At 40.1% G+C, this 23213-nt stretch overlaps 1 protein-coding gene across 2 annotated transcripts in view; it reads left to right on the forward strand.

Annotated features, from left to right (window-relative positions):
• BICRAL (BICRA like chromatin remodeling complex associated protein) overlaps positions 1-23213 on the forward strand; it is a 91691-nt gene that overhangs the window by 49584 nt on the left and 18894 nt on the right. For both annotated transcript variants that reach the window (XM_014782700.2, XM_087438602.1), the window contains exons 3-6: positions 9346-9391; positions 9830-9878; positions 9967-10035; positions 13681-15360. In XM_014782700.2, the coding sequence (XP_014638186.1) occupies positions 9351-9391; positions 9830-9878; positions 9967-10035; positions 13681-15360 (1839 nt within the window). In that variant the 5' untranslated portion in view covers positions 9346-9350. The remainder of the gene's footprint in view (positions 1-9345; positions 9392-9829; positions 9879-9966; positions 10036-13680; positions 15361-23213) is intronic.

A 23213-nucleotide genomic window follows, 5' to 3' on the forward strand; every position in this document is an offset into this window, starting at 1 on the left:
TTGGAGCTTTGTCAGTAATCACAGTTAGTCAATGTCAGTATCCAAAACAAGCCCTTTGACTTCCATATTCAGTGTTCTCCCCCATGTGTCCCCAGCCTCTGTAAAGCCTTGCCAGACTTCTCCCTGACCCCTGAGGTTCTTTTCCCTGTGTTATAGCATGTTGTTTAGCTAGCTGGATTGCTTAATATATTAGGTTTATTTCTCCCCCACCTCATTCCGGGTAGGAATTAACGAAGCTTAACGACCTTCAAATGCTGCATTTCATGAGTTGAACCAAGGTCTTATACTGCCTACATTAATGGTTGTCTTTTCTGACTTTGAGGAATTTTTTAATTCCTAAGTTTTTCTCCTAATAATATTTCTTAGTCTTTTCCACCTTCTCTTCCTTGCTGCTAGAAGGCTCTAGCTGGTGACAAAATGAATGACGTTCTTGGCTGAATAATAACTGAAAAACTCAGAGCCAATCAGTGTTGAGTGTGACAGCTTCCTTTTATTGCAAATGGGTATAATTGTGAAAATATAGTCATGCTTTTTTCTGGCAAAATGTCATATTATTTCACAATAAAAGCCCAGTGACTTCACCTGAAGAAGTTTGAGAACCCCTGCCAAAATCTCTGGCACTTCTCACATTGTGTTGTAATGAATTGTTGCATGTCTCTCTTCTGAACGAGAGTTCCTTAAAATCAGGAACTATGCCAGAAGGTTTCACAGTCTTGCAATTACTAAATGTAACAGCCCATACAATTACAATATAGTAAAATGAATAAGATGAAAGTACTTTATATCCTAATTGACATAAAGTTACTTGCCCTGGATAAATGGCTATTTTATGATAGAACTTTTTGATCATGACGCTCATTGGAAAATTGTTTGCTTAAACACAATAATTCACTTTTCAGCCTTGCTTTTACAGTCCTACAAAAGTGTTAAGGATACTTACAGTTTTTATTACATTTTATGTCACTCTCATACTATGTTATTTGATATTCCCAGGCATTAACACAGTACCTGGCACACAGTAAGTGCTAAATGTTTGTTAAATGAATAATGAATATTCTTTTCACTCACTGAACAACTTTATTAAAGATAGGAATGAAAGAAGCAGCTTTTCCCATTCCCTAAACTATTCTTCAAGGTGGAAAACAAAAGGAGGCGTTGGAAACCTGTGCAGACAATTTACTATCCTCCCTTTCTTCCTTCTTTTCTCCTTTCCTCCCTCTGTTGGGATATTCTGATCCTACAATTCATGCTAATAAACTCCTATAAACTGTTCTTACCTCCAAAAGTGATTTTTTCAAAACCGTAAAAATGACTATGAGGCCAAGATGGAGTAACAGGCACTGAATTTACCTTCCTGCGTAAAAAGTTAAAAATCAGATAAAATATATTAAACAGTGGTTTTTAGACATTGGATATCAGGCAGCATAAGACAGTGACTCCTGAGAAATGGAAAACAAATGAGGTGAGCCCTGTAATTGCCCCAGCTTACTGTCTGGAGAGTTTCCAGGCCATAGCACAGGGAAGGGGAGCCCTGATGGAGTCTGCTAATCTTCCTGAGTTGAGCTGATGTAGCTGGGAGGTAAAAGTAGCTGAGGCTCGTAGAGCAGAGTACCAGAAATGAGAGAGCTGCACAAAGAGAAAACTCTGGAGATGTGCAGAGTGTCTCCCTTGAGTCTTCAGCTTGTAATTGATCAGTACATGCACATGGGGACACTACCCAAGTCCTGGAAATGAACCACCCGAAAGAATTAGAGGAAACAGTACTTGCATCTCACACAAGGCAGAGGATAGTTTGTGTTCCCACTTGCAAGAGTGCAAAAATCCTTGTAATTCATAGAACATCAAGTGAAGTACTCAAAAGGGTATTGCCTCAGTATAGGGCAAAATTAGCCCTAGAGTATTAACAAAGCTTAAAAGCAAACGTCAAGAGAATCAAACTGTTTACAAGTAATTATGTCCTAGACAAAGCTCAAAAATATCTATAGGGATACAAAAATATCCAGTACTCAATAATGTAAAATTAACGGTGTCTGGCATCCAATCAGAAATTACCAGGCATGCAAAGAAGCAGAAAACTACCACCCATAATGAGGAGGGAAAAAGTCAATCAATGAAAACAGACCCAGAAATGATACAAATGATAGAATTAGTAGAGAAGGATATTAAAAAGTTATTATGGGGGAGGGGCCAGCCCAGTGGCATAGTGATTAAGTTCGCACAGTCCACTTTGGCAGCCCAGGGTTCACAGGTTCGGATCCCGAGCATGGACTGACACACCACTCATCAAGCCATGCTGTGGAGGCATCCCATATACAAAATAGAGGAAGATGGGCACAGATGTTAGCTCAGGGCCAATCTTCCTCAGCAAAAAGAGGAAGATTGGCAATTGATGTTAGCTCATGGCCAGCCTTCCTCACAAAAAATAAAAAGTTATCACTATTTTGCATAAGTTCAAGAAGGTAGAGGAAAGATTGAACATATTAAAGACATGGAAGATATACCAAAGATCCAACTTCTAGAGATTAAAACTGCAATGTTTCTGGGCCGGCCCTGTGGCTTAGCGGTTAAGTGCGCAGGCTCCGCTACTGGCAGCCCGGGTTTGGATCCCAGGCACGCACCGACGCACTGCTTCTCCGGCCATGCTGAGGCCACATCCCACATACAGCAACTAGAAGGATGTGCAACTATGACATACAACTATCTACTGGGACTTTGCGGGGAAAAAAGGAGGAGGATTGGCAATAGATGTTAGCTCAGAGCCGGCCTTCCTCAGCAAAAAAAAGAGGAGGATTAGCACGGATGTTAGGTCAGGGCTGATCTTCCTCAGAAAAAAAAATAATAAATAAAACTACAATGTTTGAAAATAAAAATATATTGAATGGGATTAACAGTACATTAGACACTGCAGAAGAAAAGATTAGTGTGCTTGAAGACATAGCAATAGAAGCTATCCTAAATGAAAGCCAGAGAAGACTAAAAGATATATAGAGCATCAGTGAGCTGTGGGACAACTTCAAGCAGCCTAATTGTCTACTTGTTATTGTCGTCCCCAAAGGAGAGGTAGGAACACAAAATATATGAAGAAGTAATGGCTGAAATTTTTCTAAATTGGAGGAAAACTATAAGCCTACAGATTCTAGAAGTTTAAAGAATCCCAAGCACAAGAAGCATAAATAAAACTATGCCACGGGGTATCATAATCAACTTGCTTAAAACCAGTGAGAAAGAGAAAAATTTTTAAAGCGTCTAGAGGGAAAAAAAGACCTATTATGTACAAAAGGACAAAAATAAGAACAACAGCAGACTCTCTTTGGAAATAATGCAAACAAGAAACAGTGAGCAATATCTTTAAAGAACTGAAAGAAAAGAAAAACTCAATCTAGAACTATATGCCCAGTGAAAATACATTTCAAAAATGAAGGCAAAATAGGGGCCGGCTCCATGGCTGAGTGGTTCAAGTTGCACACACTCTGCTTTCGTGGCCCAGGTTCACGGGTTTGGATCCTGAGTGCAGACATACTCCACTCATCAGCCATGCTGTGGAGGCATCCAACATACAAAATAGAGGAAGATTGGCACAGATGTTAGCTGAGGGCTAATCTTCCTCAAGCAAAAACAGAGGAAGATTGCCAACAGATGTTAGCTCGGCGAATCTTCCTCACTGAAGAAAAAATAATAATAATAGTTAATGAAGGCAAAATAAACACTTTTTAAAGACATACAAAAGCAGAAAGAATTCATCACCAGCAGGTCTGTACTACAAAAATATTACAGGAAATCCTTCAGAAGGAAAATGATACCAGCAGAAAATCTGGATTTACTCAAAGGAGTGAACAGCCCTGGGAATGGTAAATGATGTGGGTAAAAGTAAAAGTGACTGCAGCTCATTATATCTTCAGTTTCTCAATGATTCCTCTGCTCGCTTCAGCACATTTTGGAGGTGAATTTGTAAATGATTCGGAAATTATGGCATGTCCTGATACTATACCAGATTAATACAAATAAAGCAAATGTCGGTAATTTTTCATATGTTGGTTAAGAGAGCCTATTATATTGACTCTTGGTGGTCTTTTAAAATTTTGGCTTATTAGTCATCATTTTCCCTATGTTGTGTTTTAGGAAGAAGAAAAAGAACAGAGAACAAAAACATGTGTTAAAGCAATCACATGCCGAATTTCAATTTGTAAAGTATTTGAAATCCTGTGTTATGACTTTAAAAGTTCTCTTCTACTGCCACTAGCTTAGAATATCTTAAATAGGTAAAATTGATTTGCTTAGGTAAAATATCTGTTCTTGAAAGCAATGCATTTCTTGATATGAGAGCTTAAATTTTTTTCCCATGTGAAAAAAATTTTAAATAGCCTGTCATCTTCCTTCATATCTCTGCTTTGAACTCTTTGTGTGATCTTAGTGAAAATCAAAGTGTCTTTAATGGGCCGGCCCTGTGGCTTAGCGGTTAAGTGCACGTGCTCCGCTGCTGGGGGCCTGGGTTGGGATCCCGGGCGTGCACCAACGTACCACTTCTCTGGCCATGCTGAGGTTGCGTCCCACATACAACAACTAGAAGGATGTGCAGCTATGACATACAACTATCTACTGGGGCTTTGGGAGAAAAATAAATAAATAAATAAAATTAAAAAAAAACAAATGAAGTGTCTTTAAGATATTTCTTTTAAGATAGCTAATGTAGATGATTATTGAGGCCACTAGGCTGTTTTAAAATTTTCTGAGTATTTGATATCTGGTATGCTTACCTAGAGTGAGCCTGACTTAAGGTTCTTGTGTTTCAAGGGTCTCCCCTCTTCCCTCTTTGTTTCTGTTGTTGTTGTTTGTTTTTTTTTTTTTTGAGGAAGATTGGCCCTGAGCTAACATCTGTTGCCAATCTTCCTCTTTTTTTTTTCTGTTTTCTCCCGAAAGCGCCCAGTACATAGTTGTATATCCTAGTTGTAGGTCCTTCTAATTCTTCTATGTGGGATGCCGCCTCAGCATGGCCTGATGAGTGGTGAGTAGGTCCGCGCACAGGATCTGAACCGGCGAACCTCAGGCCAGCCACCAAAGTGGAATGAGAGAATTTAACCACTGCCCCACCGGGCCGGCCCTTTCCCTCTGTTGTTTTATTACTTGTATTTATTTTTTAAAATAGGCCTTAACGTACATATAGTACAACATTCAAAAGGTACAAAATGACCTATAAGTGAAGAGTATACCTTCCCCTGTTTCCAGCCACTCACTTTCCCTCCCAGAAGCAGCTAGTGTTACTGGTTATGTGTGCTTCATTTTGGGGTCTGAACATTTACAAACATGTGTATATTCTCTGCCCCTCCACATTTGGGAATATAATGTACACGCTGTTCTGCACCTTTTTCCTTTGACCATGTATCTTTCCAAGTCAGTTTGTATAAAGCTACCTCATTTTTAATGGCTGTGTAGTATTTGAGTGTGTGAGTGAACCATAATTGATTTAGCAAGTCTCTCATTATGGACATCTAGGGTTTGAAAAAATATTTTGAGATATAATTTACATACCATAAAATTCACCCTTTTAAAGTGTACAATTCAGTGGTTTAATTCCAGAACATTTTCATCACCCCATAAAGAAACCCCATACCCATAACATCTAGGTGTTTACAGTCTTTTGCTGAAACCAATAATGCTGCACTGGATATTCTTATACACATATGATTTCACACATGTCAAGAATATCTGCAGGACAAATACCTGGAAATATCTGTTAGGCGAAATGATTTGTGCACTTGAAATTTTGAAAGATGTTGCTAAATTGCCCTGTCTGGAGGTGATATGAGTTTATACTCTCACTACCGAGGGCTGGAAGCTCCTGACCAGCATAGTCCTTAACCAGACTTTTCTATCTTTGTCAATCTGACAAGTAATAGTATCTCATGGTAATTTTAAGTTATATTTCTCTTATTCTAAGTGAGGTAGACTGTTTTTATGTGTTTAGGGGCTACATGTCTTTCCTTTTTTTATGAACTGATTATTCATACCATTTGATTTTCTGCAGGGTAGCTGATTTCTTTTTTTTCTTATTTGTAGGAGCTCTTTATGTATTAGGGAAAAAAGCCCTATATGAATTGGAAGTATTTTTCCCACTTATTTTTTTGGGTTTTTTAGTGTTTGACTTTGTTTATGTTTTTTTCTTTTATCATGCAGAATTTAAAATTTTTATGTCATCAAATTTGTCAATCTTTTCTTCTGTATTTTGTGACATACTTAGACCTTCCTACTCCAAGATTATAAAACACAATTTCTCCCATGTGTTATTCTACTCCTTTAAGGTTCTTCTTTCTTCTCCTCCCACCCCCATTTAACTCTTAGATCCTTCTAGAATTTATTTTTGTCTAAGATGTGAGGTATGGATCCACTGTCTTTTCTCTATATGGCTAACATCTTTTCCCCACTGATTTGAAATGTCACTTTTACAGTGTCCTCTTGATTAAAAGTTATTATTCAAAGTGTTGGTTGACTCAATTAAGGACAATTTTAAATATTAGGTTTAATTTTTTTTGAGAGTGGTGGTCAGGTGTCTGGGGCTGTGATTTCTGAACTCTTGGGGTTCCTGTCAGGATTCCGTAAGAACTACAGTCCCCTTCCCTCCATAACAGATCCTGCCGTCATAAGCTGCTATTACTGAGGGGACTGGGTCTTGCTCAAGTGTATTGGGCCAAGAAGTAGTTTTTAACCTCTGATCTAGGGACTTTCCCTTAGAGGGGGGACTCATCTCACACGGCCTTGTAAACTTCACCTGTGGCCAGAGGCCCATCTAGTGATTCCAAGGTTGTTACTTTAATGAGAAAAGAGCCTCAATAAGAGTCCAGAAGCAAAGGGAGAACTTTTCCAAAGAAAACTAAATTCTTCACTTTTGAGTCATTAGTTTCTGATCCTCAAGTTTTCTTCCCACTTTAGAATCGTAGTCAGTTTCTACAACTTTACTTTGGTAAATTTACTTTGGTGGGCCATCTGTCCTCCTGCGGAAAGGAACTACTGGATCGGGCTGTATTATGACTATATTTGGCGCTACATAGAGTGTATATTTTAATTTGAAACAGCTTAAAGTCAGAAAAGAGTGTGGCCCTTTAAAAAGTAGAATTCTTGGGGTACCGCTGACTATAAAGGCTTGCAGAGTTCTACCCAAGGGGAGCTAGAGGAAGAGGCCTGTCTGGTAGGACTGACACCACTGACTAGGGCGGATATCCCCAAGGAGTGTGCTGTCAAGTCAAGGGCTTGAGCAGCCTGTGTGGTTTGGTAAGGGAGGGTGCACAATGGCGTTTAATTTCATCCAATATCATAAAATCGTTCTTTTATGTGGGCTACTCACGGAGTAGCTTGTCACTTTGAACTTTGGGGTAGCAAATGTTCTCTGTGCTTGAAAGTCCCAGTGGCAGTGACCCCTCGGTGGAGTGACTGGTGCCGACTTCCTTTCTCTGCTTGTTGGTTAACCCTTGGCCATCTTGTCCACTGCAGGAGCTAGGTATAGGTGAAAGCAATTATGGGAGCTGGGATAGTTGTGAAAATGTTTTTGTTTTTTAATTTTTTTTGATGTAGACTATTTTTCACTTACATTTTTATTAATCAGTTTGTTCCGGAGACTATTAGACACTTTAAAAAATAAATTTACAAAGGATACAGTGGAACTCCATTTAAATGGTCGTGTTGAAGTAAAGCAATAATATCCACTTTATAAGCTTATTTACACGTCCTAATTGCTTAATTCCATGTGATTGTGATGTCTGTGAGACAAGCCCATGTATAGTAATGAGCTATAGCTAATGCCATGCACCATATTAAATACCAGGATTGCAGGGAAGCCCTTCACACAGATTTCTATACATCTATTTAATCATAGTTTTCCTGTTTTTCCTTCCTGTGCCATTTTCACTCCTCAGAAGCCATGTTGTATTAGTACAGCCCTGCTGGCATGCCCTGAGTAACTCCACATCTGATCCTGAAAGCAGACTTCACTTAGCCAGCCGCCCCTCTCACAGTTGTAGCCATGGACTTTACCATTTGAAAAGCTTTTCCCATTCTTTCTCCTCCTGACTCACCCATCATCTCTCCTCTCCACTGAAGTTCCACTCAAATGGATTGTAATCACCAGATCATTCAGCAACTGAACAAACTCACCCGCCAACTGGAAGGTCCCACATCGGGGGATACTTACCCCCTCCAGACCCTTCCCGAGGATGTGGCAGGAGTCAGTTTTATATTTGTTTGGCCTTGTGACCGGTAGGATGGGAAGTTTGGGGGAACTGGAGAGGGGATGGCAGTTTTAACGGAAAAAAAACATTTAGTAGAAATGATCCCTTCTGCCTCCATCGGGCGTGTCCCTCTTCTGGGCATCTCTTCAGGATTTCATTCTTCCGTCCAACTGCCGTTCACAACTGCCCTTTCCAACTGCTCCAGAACTCTTGGCCCTGGCATTCCGTGATGTAAATTATTCCACGCATGGCTCAAAATGGGTGCGAAGCAGTGTTGCCAGGTGTCGGATCACTAGTGTAAGTTTACCGGATCTCGGGGGAGGGAGGAGAACGGGGGAGAACTGCTCTTGGAATTTGTACAGTTGTTATTGTTACAGCCAGAGCACAGTAATCTCGCTGGCTGAGCCTGATGCTGTCGATGGCTGGGGAGAGGGGGAGCTTTGGGCTCAGAGCTGGGGTGAATTTTTGGTTGAGATTTTCTACTTTAAAGATTCTAGTCTTGGGATGTAGATTGTTTAGAATTGAACAGTTGGCAGTGCTGCTGCCGAAGGAGGAACCTGGGACCTGTGGGGCAAAGCCTAGAGCAGGACTGCCTGGGGCAATGGTGCCTCTTCTGTCTCAAAAAGTAGGGAGAACCAGCTTTTCTGTTTTCCTAAAGTTGGCCAAAATATGGCGAGAAATCCAGATTGCTCACCGTGTTTGGAAACATTCAGTCACAAAATTCAAAGACCTTTGTATCCATGAGATTTTTTTCTAAAACAAAAATATTGCTTCTCCCCTTGTTCATGATACATTGTGAGGAAGTTACTGTTCATGGTTTATAGTCCCTTTGGGGAATCTGCGTGTGAGGGGCTGCTGCCAACTATCTTTGATTTGTCTAGATTCCTTTTTGACTTGTAAGTTAAGGATTTGTGTTCAGTAAAAACAATTTAAATTGAATACTTAAATCTCTTGAATGACCACAAAAATTTTTAAATCCCATTAGTAATAAGCAATTATAGGAAAAACTCACATGAATTACACAGTTATTTATCTAGGAAAGTATATAGTATATTTTTATGTCGCATTGATGCTGCTGGCTTTAATCTGCTTTGCTGAAATGGTGCTTTCTTCTCCCTTTTCTTTATAGTTGTCATGGATGATGATGATGACTCGTGTCTCCTTGATCTTATTGGGTAAGACGCTAGGTCCAAAATCGGGGTAAATCCAATGTGTGAGGTTAGCTGTACTAAAACAACATAATAAGCATGTTAAAACTGTTGAGTTTTTAAAATAAAAATTAATTATCATAGATATTGTGTGGATTAGCAAATAAAGAGACAAGTAAAGAGACTTGGATATGATAGGGGTCATAATTAGGTAATCCTTTATTAATCCTTCATTAAATTTATTTGCTAAAAAAATCCAGGGAGCCAGAAATGAGTGATAATAGGAAATGGAACAACATCAAATAAATAAAGAATAAAACAAAAACTACTAATATAATTGTTTTAAAATAGGGAGAGAATTTTACTCAGGCTAATATGTCATTTTCTTTTTACCCTAGTAAAAATGAATCCTAAATATGGGTAATGTATTTATTTGTTGTTTTCCCCTTTTTTGTTGTTTTCTAGAGACCCACAAGCATTGAACTATTTTCTACATGGACCTAGTAATAAATCTGTAAGTAATACTTGGAACATAACAGATAGAAATTTTGTTTCTTCTCTACAGTTGAAGTAATCACTTTATTGAATTTATCCCTTTGCAGAGCAATGATGACTTGACTAATGCAGGATACTCTGCAGCCAATTCAAATTCAATTTTCGCCAACTCTAGTGTGAGTATTGGAAACTGGGTACAATGTTCAAGTGTTTGTGTCTCCTTGATGCCTGTGAGCAGAGGCTTTAATTGCCTTCGTATCATGATAAGAATCATCGTCTTGTCTTTTGTAGTTGACACAGAAGGAAAGTCTGTTGAATTATGTTGACATTTTCTACTTTCAACTTAGTCAATTAAGACAAGCTCTATGAGATTTACGTTGCCATTTTCCTGAGCTTTCAACTTTCTTTCTAAAATGACTCAGAAATGTTATAACCTAAGAAAGTCATATTAGAATGTTTTGAATCTTGTTACATAGCTTTAAAGAGATTATTCTTTTTTTTTAAGATCTTTTTTTTTTTTCTTTCTGAGGAAGATCAGCCCTGAGCTAACATCCATGCCAATCCTCCTCTTTTTACTGAGGAAGACCGGCCCTAAGCTAACATCTATTGCCAATCCTCCTCCTTTTTTTCCCTTTTTCTTCCCAAAGCCCCAGTAGATAGTTGTATGTCATAGTTGCACATCCTTCTAGTTGCTGTATGTGGGACGCCGCCTCAGCATGGCCAGACAAGCGGTGCGTCGGTGCGCGCCCAGGATCTGAACCTGGGCTGCCAGTGGCGGAGCGCGCACCCTTAACCGCTAAGCCACGGGGCCAGCCCCCAAAGAGATTATTCTTAATTGTAGTTACTTGCTAAGCATTTTCATCTTTTTTTTTTTTTTTAAAGATTTTATTTATTCAGTTTTTTCCCCCCAAAGCCCCAGTAGATAGTTGTACGTCATAGGTTCACATCCTTCCAGTTGCTGTACATGGGACTCGGCCTCGCGTTGGACGGAGAAGTGTTGCCTCGGGGCGCTCCCGGGATCCGAACCCGGGCCGCCAGCATCAGAGCGCGCGCACTTAACCGCTAAGCCACGGGGCCGGCCCTAAGCATTTTCATCTTAAACGAGAAAAAAAGATAATAATAACTGAAAGTTATCGAGCATTTAATGTTCTTAGCACTAAGAGTTTAACATAATTAACCTCATTAATCCTCACAATAACTCTGTGAAGTAGGTTCTGTTATTATCTGTACTTTATAGATGAAGAAACTAAAGCACAGAGAGGTTCCCACCAGGTTCTGGAGCCCATATTTTTAAGCTCTAGGAGCATCTAGAGAAGAAACCTGACCTGGGGATAGGGAAGTCCTGCCTGGAGACTATATTCAGATGACTATGTTTAAACCTATGTTCTTCTCATCTTCTCAACTGCCTTGTTCTACCATGGATAATAGTCCAGAGTCAGACTGCCCAAGTTTGAATCCTTACTCTGCCACTTACTAGCTAGGTAACCTTGGATGTACCAGTAAATCTCTGTGAGGTTCACTTCCCTTATTTATGAAACCAGGAGAATAGTAGAACTACCTCATAGGGTGCTGAAGATTAATTGACTGGTCCATGGAAGTCACTTGGTACAGTGCTCAGTAGGTGTTATCATCATCATCAGGGCCTTTATTTTCTTCATCTATAAAATGGAACAGTACTCAGAAAGTCCTTGAGAGGGGCCCGCCTGGTGGTGTAGTGGTTAAGTTCGCGTGGTCCTCTTCAGCAGCCTGGGGTTCGCAGGTTCAAATCCCAGACACGGACCAATGCACTGCTCATCAAGCCATGCTGTGGCAGAGTCCCTTATACAAAATAGAGGAAGATGGGCACAGATGTTAGCTCTGAGCCAGTCTTCCTCAGCAAAAAGAGGAAGATTGGCAACAGATATTAGCTCAGAGCCAATCTTCCTCACCAAAAAAAAAAGAAAGTCCTTGGGAATGCACACTTCTTTCAAGTATTTGAGTGTGTGTGAGGTATATCAGATCATATGACACCAGACACCTCTGCACGCAAGAGATGGCTTTACAGTCACAACACTGATTTCCTGTAAGGCTTGTCCATTAGCAGCATCTCTGAATTTCATTCTGAACGAGTAATAACTACATGTGATGCCATTAAGCCCATAAAGTCCCTCAAAATTAGTGATTTTTATTTACCAACTCTCCCCCTTCCACGTGAGTATTAATTCTAACTTTTCAGGCTGCTTCATTCAGTATGTATTTATTGGGAACTTCTATTGCATCGTGTCAGGTATAGAAATATTTTTTAAATATTTTAAATATAGAAATATTTAAATATCTTATATTTAAATAGTTTAAAATACAGAAATATTTTAATTGCTCTGAAAAATATGGGTGTTTAAACCTATGGTCTGTTAATTTGTGCATTGTAAAAACATTTAAACTATGTATCACCCCTCAGGAGATATCCATTGTTGCCTTGATATTTCTCTGCAAAAAAATATCCTCCTTGCTTTCAGTTGCTTTCCCTGTCTCCTTTCAGATGGCTCTTCCAGTCCAACCGCATTTATCCCGTTTCAACCAGTGATTGATTGGGGGTCAAATGAACTAGTCTTGGCTTTTGTGCCCAGTTCTTCCCATCATCTAGTCCCCGACACCTGATTAGTCTAGGGCTGAGAATCTCTACAGTTCTGCGAGTTGGAATACCTTCTTGAATGATCTATTTTTTAATTTTTTTCTTCACCTTTTAATAAATTTTTAAATTGTGTTAAAATACATCTAACATAAAATTTACCATCTTAACCATTTTAAATGTACAGTTCAATAGTATTAAGTACATTCGCATTGTTTTCACCGTATTTTCAGTGGCTGTGGAGTCTATATCTTTTCTTTTATAATTTGACATGTCCCCTGACAAACTGCTGGCCAGTGGAGTGTATCTTATTTATCAGTGACTGTGTTCGATTCCCCTTATATGCCCATGTTGTTTTCTCTAGTTGGAATGCCTATTCCTTAAGGACTCCTTAAGGACAAAAACTAACACACAAGTGGGTACTTGATAAGTAAATTGATGGACTTTTATTTTTGAGTAGGACAAGAAGTAGTTTTTAAAGCATCATAGTAAGCAGATTACTTCTAAGAAATCAAGTGACCATTCACTCATTTTATGTGGGAAGTTTGTTTTTATCTGGACTGGTCTTGCCTGGGGTGGGGGGGGTTAGAACTAGGGGAGTCAGGAAAAACCTTGAAGGACAGGGCTGAATCTGGGAGACCTTCTGGGCCTCTAGTAGAACAACACCCAGAACTCCCCAAACTCATTTAAATTCCAGTGCAACGAGGGACTGGACATGGCTGTCCCCTGGGTACACACGCACCCTCAGCCCTCAGCTGAGTCCCACTCGAGCCTTGGACTGGGAGCGATCCTGAGAAATAAAATCTGTGCCAATATCTCAAAAAATGAAGCTAAACTCCAGGTAGTTGTCAGTACGTTCCTGTTATATATCTATTTTTCTATAAAATAATTTACCAGAACACTGAATGCTTATACTTACAAAAATAATGTTAAATATCATTACTAAGGAAATAAAATATTAGAATAAGGTGAGGCCGGCTGGCCCCATGGTGCACTCCACTTCGGCAGCCCAGGTTCGTGGGTTCAGATCCCGGGCACAGACCTAGACCACTCATTAGCCATGCTATGGCGTCCCACATACAAAATAGAGGAAGATTGGCACAGATGTTAGCTTAGGATGAATCTTCCTCAGGAAAAAAAAAAAAAGAAAAAGGTGAGCAGAATCTCTTTCAATGGTTGGATATGCCATGTAACATATTGCTTATTTTTTTAGAATGCTGACCCTAAGTCATCCCTCAAAGCTGTAAGCAACCAGCTTGGAGAAGGACCCAGTGATGGACTGCCCCTTTCAAGTAGCCTTCAGTTTCTTGAAGATGAACTTGAGTCTTCTCCTCTTCCTGATCTCAGTGAGGACCAACCTTTTGACATTCTTCAGAAATCCTTGCAGGAGGCCAATATCACTGAACAGACATTGGCAGAAGAGGCATATTTGGATGCCAATATAGGTTCAAGCCAGCAGTTTGCACAAGCTCAGCTTCATCCTTCTTCATCAGCATCCTTTACTCAGGCTTCTAATGTTTCTAATTACTCAGGTCAGGCGCTGCAGCCTATAGGGGTGACTCACGTGCCTGTTGGAGCATCGTTTGCAAGCAATACAGTGGGTGTACAACATGGTTTTATGCAACATGTGGGGATCAGCGTTCCCAGCCAGCATTTGTCTAATAGCAGTCAGATTAGTGGTTCTGGTCAAATACAACTAATTGGGTCATTTGGTAATCAGCCTTCCATGATGACGATTAATAACCTAGATGGATCTCAAATCATATTAAAGGGCAGCGGGCAGCAAGCTCCATCCAATGTGAGTGGAGGGCTTCTGGTTCATAGACAGACTCCTAATGGCAACTCCTTGTTTGGGAACTCCAGTTCCAGTCCAGTAGCACAGCCTGTTACCGTTCCATTTAACAGCACAAATTTTCAAACATCTTTACCTGTGCATAACATCATCATACAAAGGGGTCTTGCACCAAATTCAAATAAAGTCCCAATTAATATCCAGCCAAAGCCTATCCAGATGGGTCAGCAAAATACATACAATGTGAACAATTTGGGAATACAGCAGCACCATGTTCAACAAGGGATCTCTTTTGCCTCCGCAAGCTCACCCCAGGGCTCAGTAGTTGGTCCGCACATGTCAGTGAACATTGTAAACCAACAGAACACAAGAAAACCAGTCACCTCACAGGCAGTGAGCAGCGCTGGGGGTAGTATCGTTATTCATTCTCCCATGGGCCAGCCTCACACACCCCAAAGTCAGTTCCTCATACCTACAAGCCTTTCTGTCAGTTCCAACTCAGTACACCACGTCCAGACCATAAATGGGCAACTTCTTCCGACTCAACCCTCTCAGCTCATTTCTGGCCAGGTGGCCTCAGAGCATGTCATGTTGAACAGAAACTCTTCCAACATGCTCAGGACCAACCAACCGTATTCTGGACAGATGCTAAACAACCAGAATACGGCCGTCCAGTTAGTGTCTGGGCAGACATTTGCCGCCTCTGGAAGTCCGGTAATAGTCAATCATGCCTCTCCTCAGATTGTTGGTGGACAGATGCCCTTGCAGCAGGCGTCACCAACTGTATTACACCTGTCACCTGGGCAGAGCAGCGTCTCCCAAGGAAGACCTGGCTTCACCACCATGCCCTCAGTGACAAGCATGGCAGGACCTAGTCGTTTCCCTGTCGTCAGCTCAACCAGCACCGCCCATCCTAGTCTGGGGTCTGCGGTTCAGTCGGGGGCATCAGGATCAAACTTTACGGGGGATCAGCTGACCCAGCCAAACAGGACTCCAGTACCGGTCAGTGTGTCTCATCGTCTTCCAGTTTCTTCTTCCAAATCTACCAGCACCTTCAGTAACACACCTGGAGCAGGAACCCAGCAACAATTCTTCTGTCAGGTATGTTCCCTTTATCAAATGAATATTTGGATGATTACAGAATGGAAAAATGGAATGTGTATTTAATAGAATATAATTTTCATCCTAGGCTCCCAATTTATTAACTTAAAATTTTCAACTTATGATTGGTTGCCTTTTTTCTTCTTAATTAAATGTTTTATCCAGCATAGCATTGTGGTTTAGAGTGGAGACTCTAGAGTCAGACTTACGGATGTGAATATAAGTTTTATGACATGGACAAGTCTTACCTTAACTTACCTCTCTAGACTTAATTTTCCTCATCAGTGAAAAGGATGTAATAATCCTACCATCCCATGGAGTTATTGGCAGAATTAAATGAGACGGGCCGGCCCGGTGGCTTAGCGGTTGAGTGCACGCGCTCCGCTGCTGGCGGCCCGGGTTCGGATCCCGGGCGTGCACCGACGCACCGCTTCTCCGGCCATGCTGAGGCCGCGTCCCACATACAGCAACTAGAAGGATGTGCAGCTATGACATACAACTATCTGCTGGGGCTTTGGGGGAAAAAATAAATAAAAAAAAAAAAAAAAAAGAATTAAATGAGACAATCCACATAAAGCACTTAGCGTAGTCCCTGGCAAATAGCAAATACTCAGTAAGAACCAATATTAATGGAATGTATTATGGGCAATCTAAAATTATTTTAGATTATTACATCATATAGCAAACCACTAGGTCATGTGACTATGGACTGGGTGAAGTCGTGGCTGCTTCTTGGGTGCCAACCGGAAAGGCTCAGGGACTCAGTGTGACTCAACAGTGGGTGACTGGCCTGCCCCAGAGGGAGGCATATAGAAGGAGGGATCCAGGGCACTGTCATTTGACCAAGTACCTGCACCTGCTCTTACCATGCCGCGGTGCAGGTAAATGACTTGGGCAATGGGTAAAACCGTGTAAGGATTGTGTTTCTGAAAGGCATCTCAAATGTCATCAGCTTTAACCCTCACCCCTATCTGCCGATCCTTGAACTCCTCCAGCTTTTGGTTCTCACTCATTCTGAGCACACTCCATAGTTCCAGCTTCATACTGGCTTTTACCCCATGGTCTACGCTTCTTAGTCCTCCATTTCCACTGCCTTTCTCCTCCACATTTAGAAGTATTTAAGAACTTCTCTGTACCATATACATCAATATTTTAAAAACTGTATACCTTTGATTTAGTAATTCTACTAAGAATCCTAAGGAAACAGAGATTATTTATGGTCAATGATGTTCAAGGTATTACTTTTGGTATCAAAGATCTGTGTATGTCTGTGTGTTTTGAAATAATGTCAGACTTATAGAAAAGTTAAAGTTGCAAGAATAGCATAAAGAATTCTCACATACCCTTCACCAAGGTGTCCCAAATGTTACCTTTTTACCACTTTTGTTTTATCCTTCTTTCTCTCCCTACCTCCCTCTCTCCCTCCTTCTCTCTCTCTGTCTCTCTCTCTCACACACACACACAATTTTGAGAGTAAATTACAGGCGTGATATCTCTTGACCCCTAAATACTTTGGACTTCAGTGTTCATTTTCTAAAAACAGGGATACAGCCCTACATAACCATAGTGCAGTCATCAAAATCAAGAAATCAGCGTTATTCTGATATTATCACCTAATCTGCCAACCGTATTCAGATTTAGTCAATTTTCCCAATAATGTCTCTTACAGCAAAAGAGAAAAAAAATTATTTCGTTTTGTTTTTATGGTCCAGGATCACTGTCTAATTTTGTTCTCATGCCTTTAAATCTAGAACAGTTTCTCCATTTTTCTTTGTCTTTCATGACTTCAATATTTGTGAAGAGTACAAACCAGTTATTTTGTAGAATGTCGCTCAATTTGGGTTTCTCTGATGTTTCCTCATGATTAGATTCAGGTCATACGTTTTGTGGTAGGATTGCCACAGAAGTGATGAGTCCTCACGATGTGGACTTGTCTCATTACTGGTGATGTTAACTTTGAACACTTAAGATGGTGTCTGCTTAAGACAGTGTCTGATACATCTTAATAAGTTTCTTTGGGAAATACTTTGAGGCTATGTAGATATCCAGTTGCTCATCAAACTTGCACACACTAGTTTAAGCTTCCATTGATAATTCCTGACTAAATCAATTACTGAATAGGCTATTACTACGATGGTCACCAAATAGAGATTTTCTAATTCCGCATTTGTTCTACATTAATTGTTGGCATTCTACTCTAAGGAAGAGCTTTTCCTTCTCCCCCTTTTACTTATATGTTTGTTTATATCAGTATAGACTCAGATTCTTATTTTATTCAATGGGTTACAAATTGTTACAATCATTTATTTTGGTGTTCGAATTAATTTAATGGCCGATGGGCACCCATCCAAATTGGCTGCTGGTCCTTCTGTCGTGTTTCCATCACGCTTTGAGCACTTCCTTCAATTTCAGGCAAAACAAGATGTTCCATGTTCATCTTTTACTTTCCCTGCCCCTGCCCTGGAATCAACCATTTCTTTAAGGTGCCTTATTCCTTCTTGTGGAGAGCAGTATCTAGAAATCAAGATCTGAGCACTACATATTCATTGCTACTGAGCTTGTCTCAGCTGGAACTTATATTTATTCACACATACCCAACTTGTGTAACTATTTATGTATCTATCAATCTATACTAAAAACCATGAGTTCGTAATCCAAGACCACAGGGTTCATTATTCAAGACTCCATCTTTTCCATATTTGTACTATCTTCTCTAACAGTGAGAAAGCCAACTCCACAATATATTTACTTATTTGCTCAATCCTAGAATACATAGAAAATAAGTTCAGAATTGCTAATCCATACCTCTGTGAAAAACAAACCTAGTAATTAGACTTCATAATTGGTTTACGGGTCTGTCTTTAGCCTAAAGGTGTATAGTCAAAATACATTTCTTGGGTTAGTTCTTTTTTCCTCCGTCAGTGTGGTTATGCTATTTGTTTGAAGTATAATTCTGCTTCTTTGTTTCTGTTTGTATTTCATTTAAGGATTTTTTTCTTGCTATCCTTGTTGATTTTATCTATTTAATTTCTTTTGAGCATGTGAACCATTAGCATGGTCCCCAAAGTCAGGGCTGTGCAGAAAGTGAACCTGGAGCAGCCTCCCTCCTCCCCACCCCTTCCCCTGCCCCCACCCCTCCATCCTTTCCTGCCAGTTCTCACCCCTCCTCTATAGTCACCAATCTCGTTAGTTTCTAGTTTGTTTATCCTATGTTTGTTTTCACACAAATGAGCAGTTACATGTATTTTCTTATTCCCCCTCCTTTCTTACTCAAAATATAGCACACTCTAGATACTCTTCTATTCTTTGGTTGCAAAAAAGTTTTCTAAAAACCCAAATGTCCAATAGTAGGAGAATGATTGGATATGATGAAGTACTATGTAGCCATTTAAATGTTTTTGAAAAATAATTAAAGATTTGGGGAAAGGCTTACAAAAGAATTTTAAGTGCACATATAAATGTGAAATATTTAAAATGCACATTTAAATGTAAAATATTTACTAAACAATTTGTTTTCACTTTTAGAAAAATGATGAAGAGAAGCAATATGGTGAATTAGAAAACAGAAAAACTTCTTGCTTACAAAACACCCAGAAACTTCATTAGAAGGAAGTGCATTATTAGTGCATCTAACTTCATTAGAAGGAAGTTAACAGCAGTTCTCTGGGTGGTAGAATTACATATTATTCTCATTTTCTACCGGTTTTGAAAACTTATACTACATAGAGGAGATGATACCTAGACAGCATTTATCAAAACATATTTATATATTTTTAAAAAATAAGTAAAGGGGCTGGCCCGGTGGCATAGCCGTTAAGTTCAAGCACTCCACTTTGGTGGCCTGGGGTTTGCAGGTTCGGATCCCAGGCGCCGACATACGCACCACTTATGGAGCCATGCTGTGGCGGCATCCCATATAAAGTAGAGGAAGATGGGCATGGATGTTAGCCCAGGGCCAGTCTTCCTCAGCAAAAAAGAGGAGGATTGGCAACAGATGTTAGCTCAGGGCTAGTCTTCCTCAAAAAATAAATAAATAAAATAAAATAAGTAAAACGTGCAATTGGTAAAAATTTAAAACAGTTCCAAAATAGTTCAGAGTGAAAAATAAATCTTCCTGCCAGTCCCCAGGTTTCCCTCCCAGAAGCCACCACTATTTCTAGGTTCTTTCTACTCCCCCAGAGGTTCCTCTACATATAAAGCACAAGTATCACGTACGTGTATTTATCTCCACAACACTCCAGAGACGTTTTTACTTAATCATATAACTTGAGGATCATTTTATATCAGTATGTATTGATATGCTTTATGTTTGTTATAATTCATTATATATAATCTGCACAGTATGGTCATTTCTTTTTTCTTTTTTTTTTACTATATACTAAATAATACTTCAATGGGGAAAAAAGTCTCTCTCTCTGACTCCCAAAAGTTTCAATTATCCAAAGGTAACAAGAAGCCTACACTGGCAGCTCCAAAGTAATTTTTTGTGACTTTTAATGCCAAAGAGTATTGGGAACTAGGTCGGTTGCATTATCAAGTGTGTTCCTGCTGTAGCTTTTCCAGAACAATTAAAGCATCCGGTGTATTGGAGTAAGGAGGACACAGCTGTGGATGCAGCATGGGTTGGAAAGTAGTGTTAAAGCCCCAGGACATCCAGAAACACTTATAGCGATTCTTTCACTTTATAATTTCTGTGTAAAATGTCTGTATAAATTACTTTATAGAATGTTGCAATGAACAAAAATATCATTATCGGGGCCTTCAGCATTTGTCTATTTGGCAAAATTTAATTCAGCAAGTTTTGGTACTATAAAGGGTTAATATTAGAGAGGAGTAAGTTTTTAAATATAAACTTTATTTTTGGTATAGATAATATATTTATTTGGTTCAAAATTCAAAAGGCACAGAAAGGTGTATACTACAGTGAAAAATTTCCCTCCTCCCGTCCCCCAGCCCCCCAGGTGCCTGCCGGCAACCAGTGTAACCAGCTTCTTGTCAAGTGAACTGAAGTCCCCACCCCACCTTTTGTTTTGTGAAAACTTGCAAACTCACAGAAAAGTTGAAAGAGTACAATGAATGCATTCACTTAGATTCACCAGTTGTTTGTTTTGCAACATTTGCTTTATCTCTGTGTACCTGCGTGTCTCTCTCTTTGTCTCTCTCTATATGGATGCGCGCGCGCGTGCACACACACTTGTTTCTCTGAAAATAAGTTGCAAACATAATGACTCATTACCCCTAAAGATTTCAGCAGGTATCTCCTAAGAACAAGGAGCTTCTTCAACACAACTACAATCTCACTATCACACCCAAGAAATTTATTATTAATTTGATGAAATTATTATACCAAGTTTCTTCCAGTTGACCCAATAGTGTCCTTTATGACAATGCTTCACTCTAGAAACCTGTCAGAGCACTGATATCATTTATTGTCACGTCTCTTTAGTCTACAGCAGCCCAGATCAGTTGTCTTGTAGAATGGCCCTCTGTGTGGAGTTGTCTGATTGTTTCCTCATGATTAGAGTCAGGCCAAATGGTTTTGGCAAGGCGTATAATGTCGGTTTGTCCCATTATTGGTGCTTCTGAGTATGATCTCTTGGTTACGGAGGCTTCCACCAGCTTTCTCTTCAAGGTACTCAGAGGTACCCCGTTCCCTTTGTAGAGAAGGAATGGTCTCTAGGATGGTGCTTTGGGACCACATGGCTGGTGGCTGTCCTGTTTCCCAGCCTCTCACCCAGTGGTCTGAGACTCCATTGATGATCCTCACCTGAATGTTACGTTGGTGGTTGCAAAATGGTTTTCTAATTGTATTATCCTATCTACAGTTATTGGCTGGGGTTTTTCCGTAAAGAAGAGCTTTTTCTTCTTCTCCCCCTCACTTTGAGTAACACTATGAACTCATAGTTTTTTTTTGCGTTCATTTGAAAAAATTTTTTTTCTTGAGGTGACATTGGTTTATAACATTATATAAATTTCAGATGTACATCATATTTTGACTTCTGTATACACTATATCGTGTTCACCACTAAAAGTCTAGTTTCCATCCATCACTGTGCGAATGTCCCTCTTTATCCCTATTGCCCTTCCCCCACCCCCCTTCCCCTCTGGTAACCACCAATCTGTTCTTCACCTTTTTATTGTGGGGAATTTTAAACATGCAGACAAAAGCAGATAGAGTTAATATAATGAGCTCAGTCAGCTTCAGTGCTTCCCAACTCATGGCTGTTCTTGTTTCTTCCATACCCCACTCACTCTCCTCCTGCCCAATATTATTTTGAAGCTAATCCAGACATATAAGTTTATCTGTTATATTTTAGTGTATATCTCTAAAAGATCATGTGTTCTTTTTGTATTTAATGTGTTGCAATCTATTGCTTTCATTATTCTTTTTTTTTTTTTTGTGAGGAAGATCAGCCCTGAGCTAACATCCATGCTAATCCTCCTCTTTTTGCTGAGGAAGACCGGCTCTGAGCTAACATCTATTGCCAATCCTCCTCCTGTTTTTTCTTTTTTTTTCCCCCCAAAGCCCCAGTAGATAGTTGTATGTCATAGTTGTACATCCTTCTAGTTGCTGTATGTGGGACGCGGCCTCAACATAGCTGGAGAAGCGGTGTGTCAGTGCACGCCTGGGATCTGAACCCAGGCCACCAGTAGTGGAGCGCATGCACTTAACCACTAAGCCCCGGGGCCGGCCCTCATTATTCTTTTTGATGCTTAAATTGTCCCAGATTTGGTCAGTGAAGGCCTGTTTATGCCAACTTCTATACTTTTGACATATTCCCATCTCCTTTGAGCATCTTGGGGCACAAGATATTGTTGGTGTGTCTTTCCTCAGACTTAGAATAAGCCATTTTTCCAAGGAGCCCTGTGAACTTAAATCCCTTAATGCAGAGAGTAATTCACAGGATTTAAACTCTCTTATAAATGGATTAATAGTCAAAAGTCAGTGATTAAAGGAGGTGATTTACAAGAGTTTAGCCTGTCAAACAAAAGGAAACAAATGATTTTAAGTCCAAATCTCCTTAGATCACTAAAAGATTTAGTAGATTTTAAATTCCTCGAGAGCAGCACCTACCAGCTTTGGGTGCGAGATTTCAGGAGTGATCACAGCAGAGGTCTCCACCCCGCCCTGCCCCGCCCCAAGTCCCTTCCCTCTCTGGCTCAGCCTGCCTACCTTAGTGTGGAACCACTGTATTTTCAGACACCCAGACTTCAAAATCTAGGTGTTCTTATTTTTTATTCTCCTTCTATAACCTTAATAAGTTACCAAATCCTACAAATTCTTCTTCTTCTTCTTCTTCTTCTTCTTTTTTTTTTTTTTTTTGCTAAGGAAGATTCACCCTGAGCTAACTTCTGTGCCACTCTTCCTCTATTTTGTATGTTGGTCACTGCCACAGCATGGCTGCTGACAAGTGGTGTAGGTCCACGCCCGGGAACCAAACCTGGGCTGCCAAAGCGGAGTGCGCCAAACTTAACCACTGGGCCATGCGGCCAGCCCCCTACAAATTCTTCTTTGAACGTCTCATATCCATTCTTTCCAATAATGATCATATTATAAACAACAGGTACAGTGCCGAGGCTATACATATTATTTCTAATTCTTACCTTAGGGCTACAAGTAGCATTATTGTTCCCATTTCACAGTCAAGGAGATGGAGGTTGAAAGCATTGGCAAATTGCTCGTAAAGGCAGACTTTACTTGCTAGCTCTCTATGCCATACTGCTTCCCATTTCTCTCCTTTTCTATATGCATACCCTGAGCTAGACTTTAAGAGGGACTGCACTATAATGGGAAAAACAAAAGTTGGATTAGGAAGCAGAGCTCACTTGTAGGTCCTGCTGTGCCGGTACCT

The sequence above is a fragment of the Ceratotherium simum genome, chromosome 13 (genome assembly GCF_057802395.1).
Source record: "Ceratotherium simum simum isolate JZ-2026a chromosome 13, ASM5780239v1, whole genome shotgun sequence".
In the NCBI taxonomy this organism is placed as follows: domain Eukaryota; kingdom Metazoa; phylum Chordata; class Mammalia; order Perissodactyla; family Rhinocerotidae; genus Ceratotherium; species Ceratotherium simum.